Here is a 12,491-nt window from a genome sequence, read left to right as displayed (position 1 = left end):
TTTAACCAAGTCTGTGTTAAGCCAGTTATATTAGATTTTATATTTCTTGAAAACCCTCACATTTCATCATATTCTTTCTTATATTTAAACTCTTTGATATTACTTTGCTTTGCTATTTCTTCAATTTTTCTTTTGCGAAACTATAGGACCAATTTTCTGAAATTCTGTGATAGTAGCCTGTGGAAACGGAGTTGTAAACGTGCAGCAATTTTGAAGTTTTCCTCCATAGTTTTGCCCTCTTGAAACTAGATTGATTTCTTTTAGAATAAAATTGGTCCATATTTTTCCATCAGGATGATACACTTGGAAGGATATTTGGAAACAGATGTGTTTTTTCAGCTCTGTTGGAAATTTTGAATATCTTAGTGTAATTTCTTCACTGTTATCAAGGAGTTTGTATTTTTGGGGTTTATTTTATGTAGTTTTGTGTCTATAATTTTGTTTTGATTGCTGTAACTTCATTATATTCAATTATGTAAATCCTTTGATATTTTATTTTGTATGAAATTATAGCACATAACCTGAGGACGTATGACAGGCTTCTATTATTTTCCATCCAAAAGTATGGCTACACTGGATTATTAATTTGTCATTGTTGGATCTTTGAAATGACTTGGGCACTTTATTTGCAGTCATCCTGGACAGACATTTTGAGGGATGGAATACTTTTCTCCCCCCCACCCCCCCCAGTTTCACCATCAAGCATTTCCATACCTGCTAAATTACCGGTTCAATATGTGGTAAGTTGTTCCTTCCCTAGCAACGTAATGGCATTCAAACTTCAGAAGAGCACCTCCTACTGTATCAGTGTGACACTTTAAAAACTCTACAAAAGAGGTAAACAAACGAAAGCTCATGAGTTAGTGAAACATCATAAATAGAAAAAGAAAGTTGCATGAAAGAACTTGTGCCTGAATGGTACACATAGAACATAGCAATACAGGACTGGAATTCAATCAAGGAGTGCTGATAAGAACACAACTCTCAACTTAAGAACAAAACCCAACTGGTTTGACTTGGAATACAAATTCAAATATACATGTACAGTTTCAAACCACACTGCTGAAGAAAATGCTAATGCCCATTGTAATTACATTCATTAAGCATCAAACAGGCAGTCGCTGGGGCTCTGTCAATCACGTGATACAGAGATGATCAACATTGACTTTCAGGGTAAATTTACCTCACCTTGAATTATTTTTTAATCTGAGCAGGAATAAAAATGTCTTCGTCCATCCAAAAGTTGTAATTAGTTAACAGTCATGTTTCATCAACAGCCAACATCTACATTCCTGAGCAGAATTGTCTAAAGTTATTGCAGCACTTTACATAGTCTTTTTTAAACTATTTTATCAACTTAAGACATAAATAAAATACTGGAGATCTTAAGCATAACTAGAGAACGCTGGAAACATTCAGAATGTCAGGCAGTACCTAAAAAGAAATGAAGACGGTTAGCGTTTCAGAGATGGTCAGTACAAAAGGTATGAGGAAGGGCTATGTTTGGTGTACACTGAAAAATTGTCTGAATAAAGGAAAAGCTTTTTTTCAAGACTGAAGGATTTTTTTTATTTGAGAAACAAATGCTTATGTCACACTTTTACAATATTTTGGGGAAACAATACTGATAATAAAGAACACCATGAGAATAATCTTTGAACACATGCCAGTTTATAACACACTGGAGAAACCTAGAATATCATACCAATGACAGGTAGGTACTATTATTCTTTCACTAAGTTGAAAGATTTATAACTAATAAGTACCACTGCATCTTCATCCAAGTGGAAGGCTCCTGACATTACTTGTGTAATATTTTTCATTATATGGAGGACTGATAACATTTCAGTGTTTACACAAACAGAAGCGTCAAAATTGTTCACATTTCCTTCTTTAAAAATCGGCATAACAGAAACAAAAAAAATATTTACAATCTTTTTAAAAGCTGCAGTTTTTCAATATAGTTACCATAAATACTGAAACTCATTTTGCAATATTTTTTCAACTGGATTGTTTGCACCTGCATTTTAAAATCAACGAGTTCCAGCCAATCAGATCATAGGGTTAGCAGCATGAGTGCACACATTTCAGACTGAATAGCTGATTTAACAGCCACACACAGGTGCAAACACATTATTTTGTTATAATTGTAACCTGTTCTAAGAACTATGTGAGGACATTGAAGCAGCAGAGAATTACTGACTTACAGTAAACAATGATTTATATAAGGCTTACATGGTAAAGATCAGTACTAGTGTATCTAGGCAACTTATTCTTTTCTATGTACCAATACTAAAGGTAACATTCTTAAGACAAGGAATACTGGATTCCCCCCCAGCATATCAACAATACATGAAAGTCAACAGCTCAGAGACGATAATACAAACTTATGAGGAAATTTTACTGCTTGGAAATATACTAAGGATCTCTCCTTTGATTTAGAGATGGGAACGGAATAAAGACACCTGTTTTGGTTGGAATGAAACACTTTTTAAATCTGTGGTGAATTTTCACACAAAATGGTGAAACTGAAGGAAGTGGAATGGAGACACTTCCTATTTGGTTCATCAAAATATCAATTACAGCAAACATGAAATATGTAACACGCTTTACACAGATTTGTTGTGTAAAATATAATAAATAATCCCTTTCTAACAATTAAAGATTCAATTTGCCACTTAGCTCTGGGCTTCTTTTCGATGGCAAGTTCCTGATCTTGGTCGGGTTGTCCTATACAATACTAAATAATGAGGTCAGAATAGTGGCCAGGAAGGACGGGGGCTCTAACCTGGGGCATGTTTCAGTATCAATTCTTAGAGAGCAGCATTATCTGAGGCCACTGAGACATTTATCACTCATCCGTTTCAGAGCTTGAACCAAAGCACAGCTTGGGATGCAAGATTCACAAGGTCAAAGAAAACTGTGCCTTTACACAAATGTTCATACATTAACCTTTGACTTATTTTAAAATTGTTGACATTTTAAACCATGTTTTAGCATGACTTAAATGACTTGATGTGCAGCATTCACCCATTAATAACAGTTAATAAGTCTCATGAAAGTATGAGTGCATGACAGTACATCAATCACCTCCTTCAACACATCAACAATGCAAAGTTTCTCGGCAACAGCTGAAGAATGAACTAAACACATGTTTAAGCCACAATTTGTTAAAAAAGGGGGAGTGACTCAGAAATATGAGGAATTAACTCAAACAATAGCTGAAACAATAATAAAGACTACATCTGCTCAATTCTGCAGAAAGCTCCTTTATTTATTTATTTTTTTTATTTAGAGATACAGCACTGAAACAGGCCCTTCGGCCCACCGTGTCTGTGCCGACCAACAACCACCCATTTATACTAACCCTACAGTAATCCCATATTCCCTACCACCTACCTACACTAGGGGCAATTTACAACAGCCAATTTACCTATCACCTGCAAGTCTTTTAGATGTGGAACCTACCATCTTCAAACCCGCAGTAAACAAGAGGCAAAAGCCATGATTACTTAGTACTGTGTCTAATGGTAGTTGTTTTCGTTCTCCAGACATTTTACAGACTGCCTAAATTCATGAATTGGTAAATATAGATCTATTAGTAAGGTGCTGAAATTTTGATTTTTTTTTTGGGGGGGGGGTGCGGGGGGGGAGGAGGGAAAGAGCTAAAAATAAAAGAGGAATTAAACAATACTTGGCATAAAATGTTTGGCAGAACCATCTGTAACTACTAGTGTAGTTTAGTATACTGATTCAGTAACTGTAAGGCATTAGACCCAGAATATCCCATTCAACATATTTTTGCATTATAGGTGCACACACCAGAACTAGAACTAACCACCATAAAATACCTTACCCCAAAGAAAAAGAAAAGCCATGAGTACTAAGAAAAAATGTGCAAGGTACAATAAGTGGAAATGTACAGGTTTAAAGGTGATTAATTTAAAACTGAAAAACAATAGGAAAGATAAAATTATTTAAGAATTAACTGGGGCCTGTGAATTGAAGAAAGGCATCAGAATGAAAAAGCATAATTTAGAAAAGAAACTTCATTAGATGAACACTGTCAAGTCGCTTTACGATCAATTATATAGAACGCCAGGTGCTACAGTCCATTATAAATTGTTATATCTCCATTGCAATCAGTGCACACATTGACCGAAAATGTCAAAAGAGTTTCCTTTTTCTCACATTTCCAATCATTTGGATCAACTTCAGGACTCAAACTTGAATAGAAACCAATAGTGTGTGCAGGCTGCAGCTCCAGCTCAGCATATTCTCCAGTCCAACTGCATCTCTGTGGGTCATGCTACTTTTTTTCTGATCACGTCTGTTAAATTCTGAATTTCTGTCGTCAGGGGCTCCTGATCAAAACATTTAAGTATTGAAGATAAACAATAGGAAAGGAACAATAAAACAAGGGGAACTCAAGTGGAGGAAAACAGGTAAAAGATGTGAATATAATTAAAGAAAATGAAACAAGTGCACAGCCTGTTGGGGGCATCTTCTCCGTAACCCAGGTCATGAACACACAGAGTAATTAAACAGAGATCATCTTCTAAAATTGTCTGACAACCAGATTACCATCTCAGGCGAGTTGCTTAGAAGGTAGATTCAACCCACACCAATTTCCTGGGAACCGCTCAACGGTACCAAGAAACTCTTGGAATCAGGCCACTTTCCCGTCGTAATAATTTCTGTGCTTCAAGGAGAACCAAATGAAGAGGGTTGGCGGAGGGTGCGAAAGACAGACAGACAGACAGACAGACAGACAATCAGGTCCAAGGATTATACAAGTAATGCAAGTTACAGAGAAACAAGGAAACATTTCGCTAATATCTCAAACCTCCTGTCCCTTATACGATTGTAATTGGAGCTGAGGATCTCCCAAATTTCTGTTTCTATACTCCCGGAATACCTTCAGAAAACACTATGCACTGCATCTCCTTTACTTTACCATGATAAGCTCACATACTGGGAAAAACATGTTTTCCTTTCCCGTTATTCCTCCCTCTTGGTTAGACCTTGACCCTTTCCATGATCTCTACATTCTGAAAATGGATCACACAGTGAAATCAAATTTCAACACTAATTTTTTATTTTACTTCAGTAACAATCTATTCTACAGTATAAAATTGTAAAAATACTTCAAAGTGAAAGAGAAACAATTCCTCTCCCACTGTGGGAAGAGTAGGTCTATTCACAGTTTGTGGAATATGTCATTCAATTCAGTTGTTCATAGCTCAAGTGAATTGTGCACTCAACCTCCTCAAGGACTTGACCCACCCCGCCGCCTCAAATGACAACTGGATTATGTTTATAATTCAGAAATCTAGATCAGTTCTATTTTAACCCTTTTCAAGTTATGTGGGCAAAATAGTAGCTGCAATGTTCCATGAAAAATAGAAGTTCTTCAATGGGAAAAAGATAATCTTCCATTTGTATGGTTAAAGATATTACACAAAAAGTCTTTTCTTCTGTTAATATTTTCTGTGATTTAAAAGAGTGCCTGTGGGGAGAAAATATCTATAAAGGGAAGGATATAAATTAAGTGTACGGAATAAAGATTATTGGCATGAAATTACATTAAGTAGTAAACAAGCCACACAATTTATAAACAGAACCTTAGTATTAAAATATGCACTTATATTTGCACATAAGTTATTAGTAACTACTAATATTAAGCATCTTTTAACATTTGTGACTTCCAAGATATGAAATCTACTTTGGCCACTAGGGGCTGGTAATCAAACACTAACACGGTCATTCCCACCCTACTCCAATAACCAGTTAACGTAACATTTCTCAGTTTATTATTACTCAGCACCTTAATCTAGCAATATCAATTGAGTGAATTAAAAGATACAGTTCATTAACTAGCACCTCTCATTAACAACCCAATGTTAACAGAATCATTTACAAATGATGTCTGGATGAGAAATCACCATCTACCAATCAAGTTTAAGGCTTTTAGGTTTCTTGTTAAGAGTGTCTCGATTTGGATAGAACAGCTCAGTTGTAACACTTTTTAAACAACAGTTGGCAAGACAACTCTCCTATCCTGTCAAGAAACACATTTACACACTGTTGTATTTGTTTTTGTTGGGTAGTAAAAGAATTAAATCTTGCTTATTACAAGTCCCTGGGAATTATTAACTCCTTTTTAAAGCAACATTAGCTCCAGTTAATTTCATAATGGCCAATGTAGAAACATCTGCATCTCAAATCAAATGCACATCATTATCTGTGGCTACTACAGCATCAATTCAAACTAATTATTCAGAACCTCATACATCATCTAATAATTAAAAACCAAAGTAAGATGACTTTGTAAGGTTGATTTTAAAAACTGTTAAGGATTCCATTTCTTAAGAATAGAAACTAATAGCTATTGCCTTATAGGTAACAGAAGGCAGAGTCCTCCATTAAGGTAATGATGCTTTGTGAACATTCTGGTCTGAGCAGATGCCATTCAACACAGCAAGGGAAAAGGTCCCGTCAAGGCCATGTTGAGTCCATTTGCTAAAACTGGAATGCCAACAGATCAAACAATATCTTTAATACACATTTAATTTTTTTTAAAAACACTCACCCACTGACAATCATTGTTAAGATTCAGTAATATAAAATAACCATATGCCATATTATTCAATATGGAACACTGCCCTACTATATAGTGTTGTAAGATTTCCAAATTTTGAAGAACTGCTAAGTGCATTGCATACTAATAATAACTGCTACAAAGGAAACAATAGAATGAAAGTCTGGTTATATTGCAGCAAACCACTTCCAATAGTGCTGCGAAATAAAAGGGAAAAAAAAATGAAGGCAGGGCAGTGGACTTGATGTAAGATTTTCCTTCAAATAGGTTGGAAAGATCACATTGGATCATTTGATTGCCAGTGTATTATTTCTTTCCTAGGGTTATATGAAAGAACATTCGTGATTGATTTTACAGTTATCCTATTTTTAAGTCCTAAACTCTTATACTATCGTGGCACTGCTACAAATTATTTTCCTCCTGATGTCACATTAATTTAAAAGTGAACTCAATTTTTGCACTAAACCGATCCCCCCCCCCAGAAATTAGTCTGCAAAGAGATGGCTGGTTTACTGTTGAGCTATTGCTCTCAATAGTTTTTCCAAATATAATTGTTTTCCACTCAACGTTAACAGATTTACCAACAATTAAAAAATATTTTGGTTATGAACCTGTATGCAGTCAAATCAGAAAACACACTGTATATAAAATAAAAATGCGCTACAAAGATACAACTTTGTTTTTAAGTGAATAAGTTGAACAGTAAATTTAACTGTGACCTAAAATACTTTCCTTTCAGTTATTTCGCCCTCAGCAGTTGAAGATGTGGAAGGAAAGTCACCCATATTATGGCCCATCATCTGTCCCAACATGAATAGAACACGGGCTTCATGTTCTCTATCACTTTGTCTCATCCTTTCCTCCATTTCCATACGGAGTTGCTCGAGACGAGCAAACCTTTCTTCTGATGCCTCCATGTAACGAAGAAATTTTTCATCAGCAGCTTCACTATAGCGGATGAACTTCTCCATCATACCATCCATTATGTCCTCCAGAGAGTGTTTTTTGGCCTTCTTCGGCTGAGGTGTAAGTGGCACAGATGAATGTGCACGTCGCACACGGGGAGCTGGGAGGAAAAAAAAAACAAACAATTTTGAAATATATCCCACTGAACCAAAAGGGCTATGCAAACCTGACAAGCAAGTCTTATTTTGTCCATGAAACATAAAGATCAGGAAAAGACCAGCTGTTCTAAAAACCATCATATATTGTCATGATGTTACTTCTACACACCATGACCCCATTCCGCAGACCTCCACAATTTCCTAGGAGAGATTAAAGAAAATAGGCCAATTTAGGAAAACACTCTTGGAAATTCCTCTTTAATTTCTAAAGGCAGACAACCAAATTCCAAAACACCATGGTAGGTGGGAGACACATCCCCCAATACTCACCTACCTTCTTTGCAGTTCTATTGAAATGGACTATTGAGACAATAATTTGATGTTGCATGTCAAATAAAAAGGAAGCAGTGTCCTTTGTCAGTTTATAAATTAATTACCTGCTATTTAAATACGTTACTACAAATTTAAAGAGAAAGCTTTTGATTGCATGACAGCTACTTTGTGAACAAAGTGCTTTCAAGGACGTAGAGCTACCTTCAAATAGGACTTCAGCCTTATTCCCAAATAGTCAGAAAACCTTCAACGATCAGTGTTTCAACAATAATAACTTATACTTATATAGCACTTTAAATGTAGTTAAATGTCGCACAGGAGCATTCTCAAGCAAAATTTAACAAGAAGCTATTTCAGAAGATAATGGGGCAGATGATCAAAAGCTTGGTCAAAGAGGTAGGTTTCACGAAATATCTTAAAAGATGAAAGAGAGGTAGAAAGGTGAAGAGATTTAGGGAGGGAATTCCAGAGTTTAGGGCCTTGGCAGCTTGAAAGCACAGCCGCCAATGATGGAGTGATTAGAACTGGGGACGCTTAAGAGATCAGAGTCTCTGCAGGTTGTAGGGCAGGAGACTACAGAGATAGGGAGGGGTGAAGCTGTGGAGGGATTTCAAAGCAAGAAAACATCTATTACAGACCTTTCATAGGAAAATTTGTGACAATGTACTACATGCTCTGCGCATCCAATTGACTGCAGTAAACATTCAACAGCCTCAATGTTCAGTGGATTTCATCCAAGAGTCACAAGAATTTGTTTTAAAAATTCCTGTCAACATTTTGATAGAAGAATTATGTTCTCTTTTTCATATCCCTTAAAATGGATAGGAAATAAGGTATGTTTCATGAAAAAATTATAAAAATGGTACTCTTTAGATTCATGTACCCATTTAAATGTTTAGCTGTTCCCACCAATAAATAACTAACCACAGTACTTATAGTTATTTCAAGAGAAGCAGTGTCTGCTCGGGAGGTGCATCAACAATTGAACCTAAAATACAAAGGTCTTCCAGCACTTATTTGTACTGAGAAACACTTTTGCTTGAAGATTAACTCTCATGACCATTTTTACTGCTTCTCAAAACTCAAACATACCAGCTAAAGTGTGACTGCATAAACATGATTGCCTTCCACCCCTGTCCCCAACTCCTCCTGTTTATATGTTGGAATGTGTATTTGCACAGATTCTTCTGATGCAAATAAGATATCCATCACGCAAGTCTTCACAGGCCCAGGTTTCCAACTGCATAAGTGTCCGACAGTAAGAGACCGTCAACGGAACTATCACTGACTCAATCTGCAAACTCATGCCATTAACCAATAACCCAACTGTGGATTACGAAAAGTAATACTTGAAAAGCTCATCCTGCAATGGGTAATTTTAATTAAGTTTTAGAATGGCAGGAGGGGCATCTTTACTGACCAAGTTCTGAAATCAGGTTAAGAGATTTAAACAAAAGAAATCCAAATAATTTGGCTAGAGTTCAAACGTAAAAATGCATCACCATCAATTCCCAACAAGCTGTTATGAAAACTAATTAAATATCAAATCCAATCTATTCTCCAAGTTTGATCCCACAATAGCAGATTCAACATCCTATGTCGTTCTTTGTTCTTGTAGTTCTAGAATCAGAATGATACAGAACAGGAGGTCACATGGCTCATTGTGCTGGTTCTGTTTCCAATGCTGCCAACAACTGTTTTTGTACAATATTTGGACATAAGATTAAAACAACAAAGAATACTCCTAAAATATACAGGTCTGCTTCATTGCGCGTTATATTCCATATTCCGAGAACAGTACCCTCAGACTCAAATCAAAGTACATGTTTGGTCAGTGCTTCTACAATAAAGCTTTAGGGTTCTCACAAATTTCCTGAAATTTTCTGAGACAGGTCTGGCATATCCAACACCTGCACCACTAACTAGCAAGAAAACAGATATTTTCATTTGACTAGAATATATAGCAATTTCTATATGGACAAGGATATTGTTTTATATTACCTGTTTTTTTGGAAAGGGAAAATAAAAAAATAAAATTTTTTTTTGCCTTCTCAGTGTCAATCTATCACAAAATTGGAACCATACATGGATGATTTTCTGACTCCCGAGGCTTCTTCATTTAAGCTCTGTCAGAATATTTATTGAGCTATATATTTTGTATAATTAATAAGTTGAACTGAAAATAGCTCAGATTTTAGCATCATTGTAAATGAGTGATTCACCTGAACACAATCTTTTTTAAACTAAATAAAGTCTCAATGCATTTTTGTAGGAGCTTGCCATCTTGATTTGCATTAATTACAAAACAAAAGCAGGGGCAATACAGCCTTCATCTCAAAAGGTAAAATTAATGCAATTTAATTTGCATATTCATACTAACATTTCCATACTCAGACATGCACTGTCTGCTCCCAACAGGACAGGAATAAAAGCAACACATTTTAATGATAAATCCTGCATGATGCAGGCACCTAATCCCTTCTGGGATAAGTCAACCTTTGGTCAGATCGTAATATGGTAGCACGCTGTCTTGACTTAACAGCTAACTTCAAAAACTCAAACACCTGCTGCTGATCTTCTAGCCACAAGTAGTCGATGCTGCTCGCTCAACAAAACTGGGGGATGTTTAGGGCCAAAAGGTTGAACAGCCCGAAACACCGTTGTAGGTCTTCCTGGACCTGAGGAGTTGGTACAGCTCTGACATCTTCAATCTTATGAGTCTCAGCATATTTCTGTGGCGGAATATAATCAACCCAAAGAAGTTGATGTGTCCAATGTTGACCTGGCACTTATTGCTGATAAACACAAGGCCCTCATGACGAGCAGCCAGCATTAAGAAATGCAAGTTTCAATCATGGTCTGCCTTGGTCTACCCCATCACCGCAATATTGTCAGCTATACAGATAAAGCCCGGGACATTTTCATTATCCTATCCATTTGTTGTTGGAAAAATGTCCTGGCTAACGCACAGATCAAACAGTAATGGTCTGAAACAGTATCTCCTAAATGCCGTTCTAAGCGTTGAGAGTAGCAGGGACTTCTTGGCTAAGCAGACAGACCAGTAGCCATGCTTAGTGTCGAGCTTTGAAACTTAGGATTCAACTCCTCCAGGGTCGAAATTTTATGCAGACATCTCAAGGGCTAAATTCAGTCGTTGCAGGTCTGAGCAACTCCTGAGATTGCCATTTTTCTTCAACACACAGGTAATGGAGCTGCACCAATCAGAATGCTGGTACACTTGGCGGATGACTCCATTGCGCTCCATCTCATCCAGCAGCACTTGAAGCTCCTCTTGAATATGCATGCTGCACTTCCTTGGCGCATCGATGGGAGGACTACATCCTCCCTCACGTGCAATATGACATCACCCTTGAAATTGCCAATTGCATCAAACCTGTCTGGGTTAAAGTAGTTTCAGGTCTCTAACTGACTCAATGCACCCCATGTTAGTACCTTTCGGCATGGTGACGACCTCATGTAATGTGATGATTCGTAAATCTTGGCATACTGGAACTCCTGCGACAGCTGGCCCAGCTGGGTCTACAATATAAAACATTTGTGGTAGCCATTTGGAGCTCTCATTGCTTCACTGCATGGTTATCATTCCAATGCACTAGATTGGAGAAGCATTGCAGGCAGTCAGCCTAGCCGTGGTCATACCAGCAATTCCCATTGCTTTAAATACATGTTCTTCAGTATACGGAGAAGTAGAATATTTGCCCTCACTCAGACGTCGATTTTTACTCTGAGCTTATGCTTGCAACTCTTCTGCGGACATATAATCCTGATCATGGTGAATGCCTCAGACTACATGATAGTTAACTTCAACCAATATTTCAATGCTATGTGAAATGCTTGCTCGCTGGTCGTCAGAGTGCATTCTTCATCAGTGTCCTCCTGGCAACCTGTCTCTCTGCTGACCTGGTGTATCTGCTTAGGCTTTTGCTGTGTTGGCATACTTTTTGTTGCGTTTGCCATCCTGTCTTTCAGACGTTCTCTCTGCATATGATCAGCTACCATTCCTGTGTGCAGTATCTGAGCTTGGTCTTCAACACTGCCTTGCCCAAAGTCCTCACATGCCACAAGCTTTGCACTGGTCCTGGTACCCCGGACAACTGCCGAATTGGGAGAGTCCGGCCATATTTGCTACAAGGCTTAGCAGACTTCAGAGCCTTGGTTACCATACTAATTGTCATAGCCAGCCCCAACGCTTGTAACTGTTGGCGCCCAGCCATGATGACTTAAAATCTCCTTCCATCATTCAGTAATGAATCTATGGTGTGCCCTTTCTTCTTTTCTAGCAGGTCTTTTTGAAATACCTCTAGGTGAGGGAGACGCGAATGCTACTTCTATAATCCATTTCGACAATTCAGTATCTGCGAAGTCGCATTCTGGAGCTTTGTCTTCGCACCTTGCAACAAACTGGTCCAACTGACCTACCTTGCCTTGGTCGGTAGGTCAGAAGTTCAAGCCTATGTCATTGGAAATTGACT

The 12,491-nt window shown here is 37.4% G+C and overlaps 1 protein-coding gene across 1 annotated transcript in view; it reads right to left on the bottom strand.

Annotated features, from left to right (window-relative positions):
• Nucleotides 1-1,557: 1,557 nt before the first annotated feature.
• LOC137373860 (uncharacterized) overlaps nt 1,558-12,491 on the bottom strand; it is a 29,124-nt gene continuing 18,190 nt past the window's right edge. Inside the window, exon 2 of the mRNA XM_068039344.1 lies at nt 1,558-7,667. Within this exon, the coding sequence (XP_067895445.1) occupies nt 7,321-7,667 (347 nt within the window). The 3' untranslated portion in view covers nt 1,558-7,320. The remainder of the gene's footprint in view (nt 7,668-12,491) is intronic.

This window comes from Heterodontus francisci, chromosome 9 (assembly GCF_036365525.1).
Source record: "Heterodontus francisci isolate sHetFra1 chromosome 9, sHetFra1.hap1, whole genome shotgun sequence".
NCBI lineage: Eukaryota > Metazoa > Chordata > Chondrichthyes > Heterodontiformes > Heterodontidae > Heterodontus > Heterodontus francisci.
The sequence above is the reverse complement of the archived record's forward strand: the minus strand, read 5'-3'. Positions and strand labels throughout refer to the sequence as shown.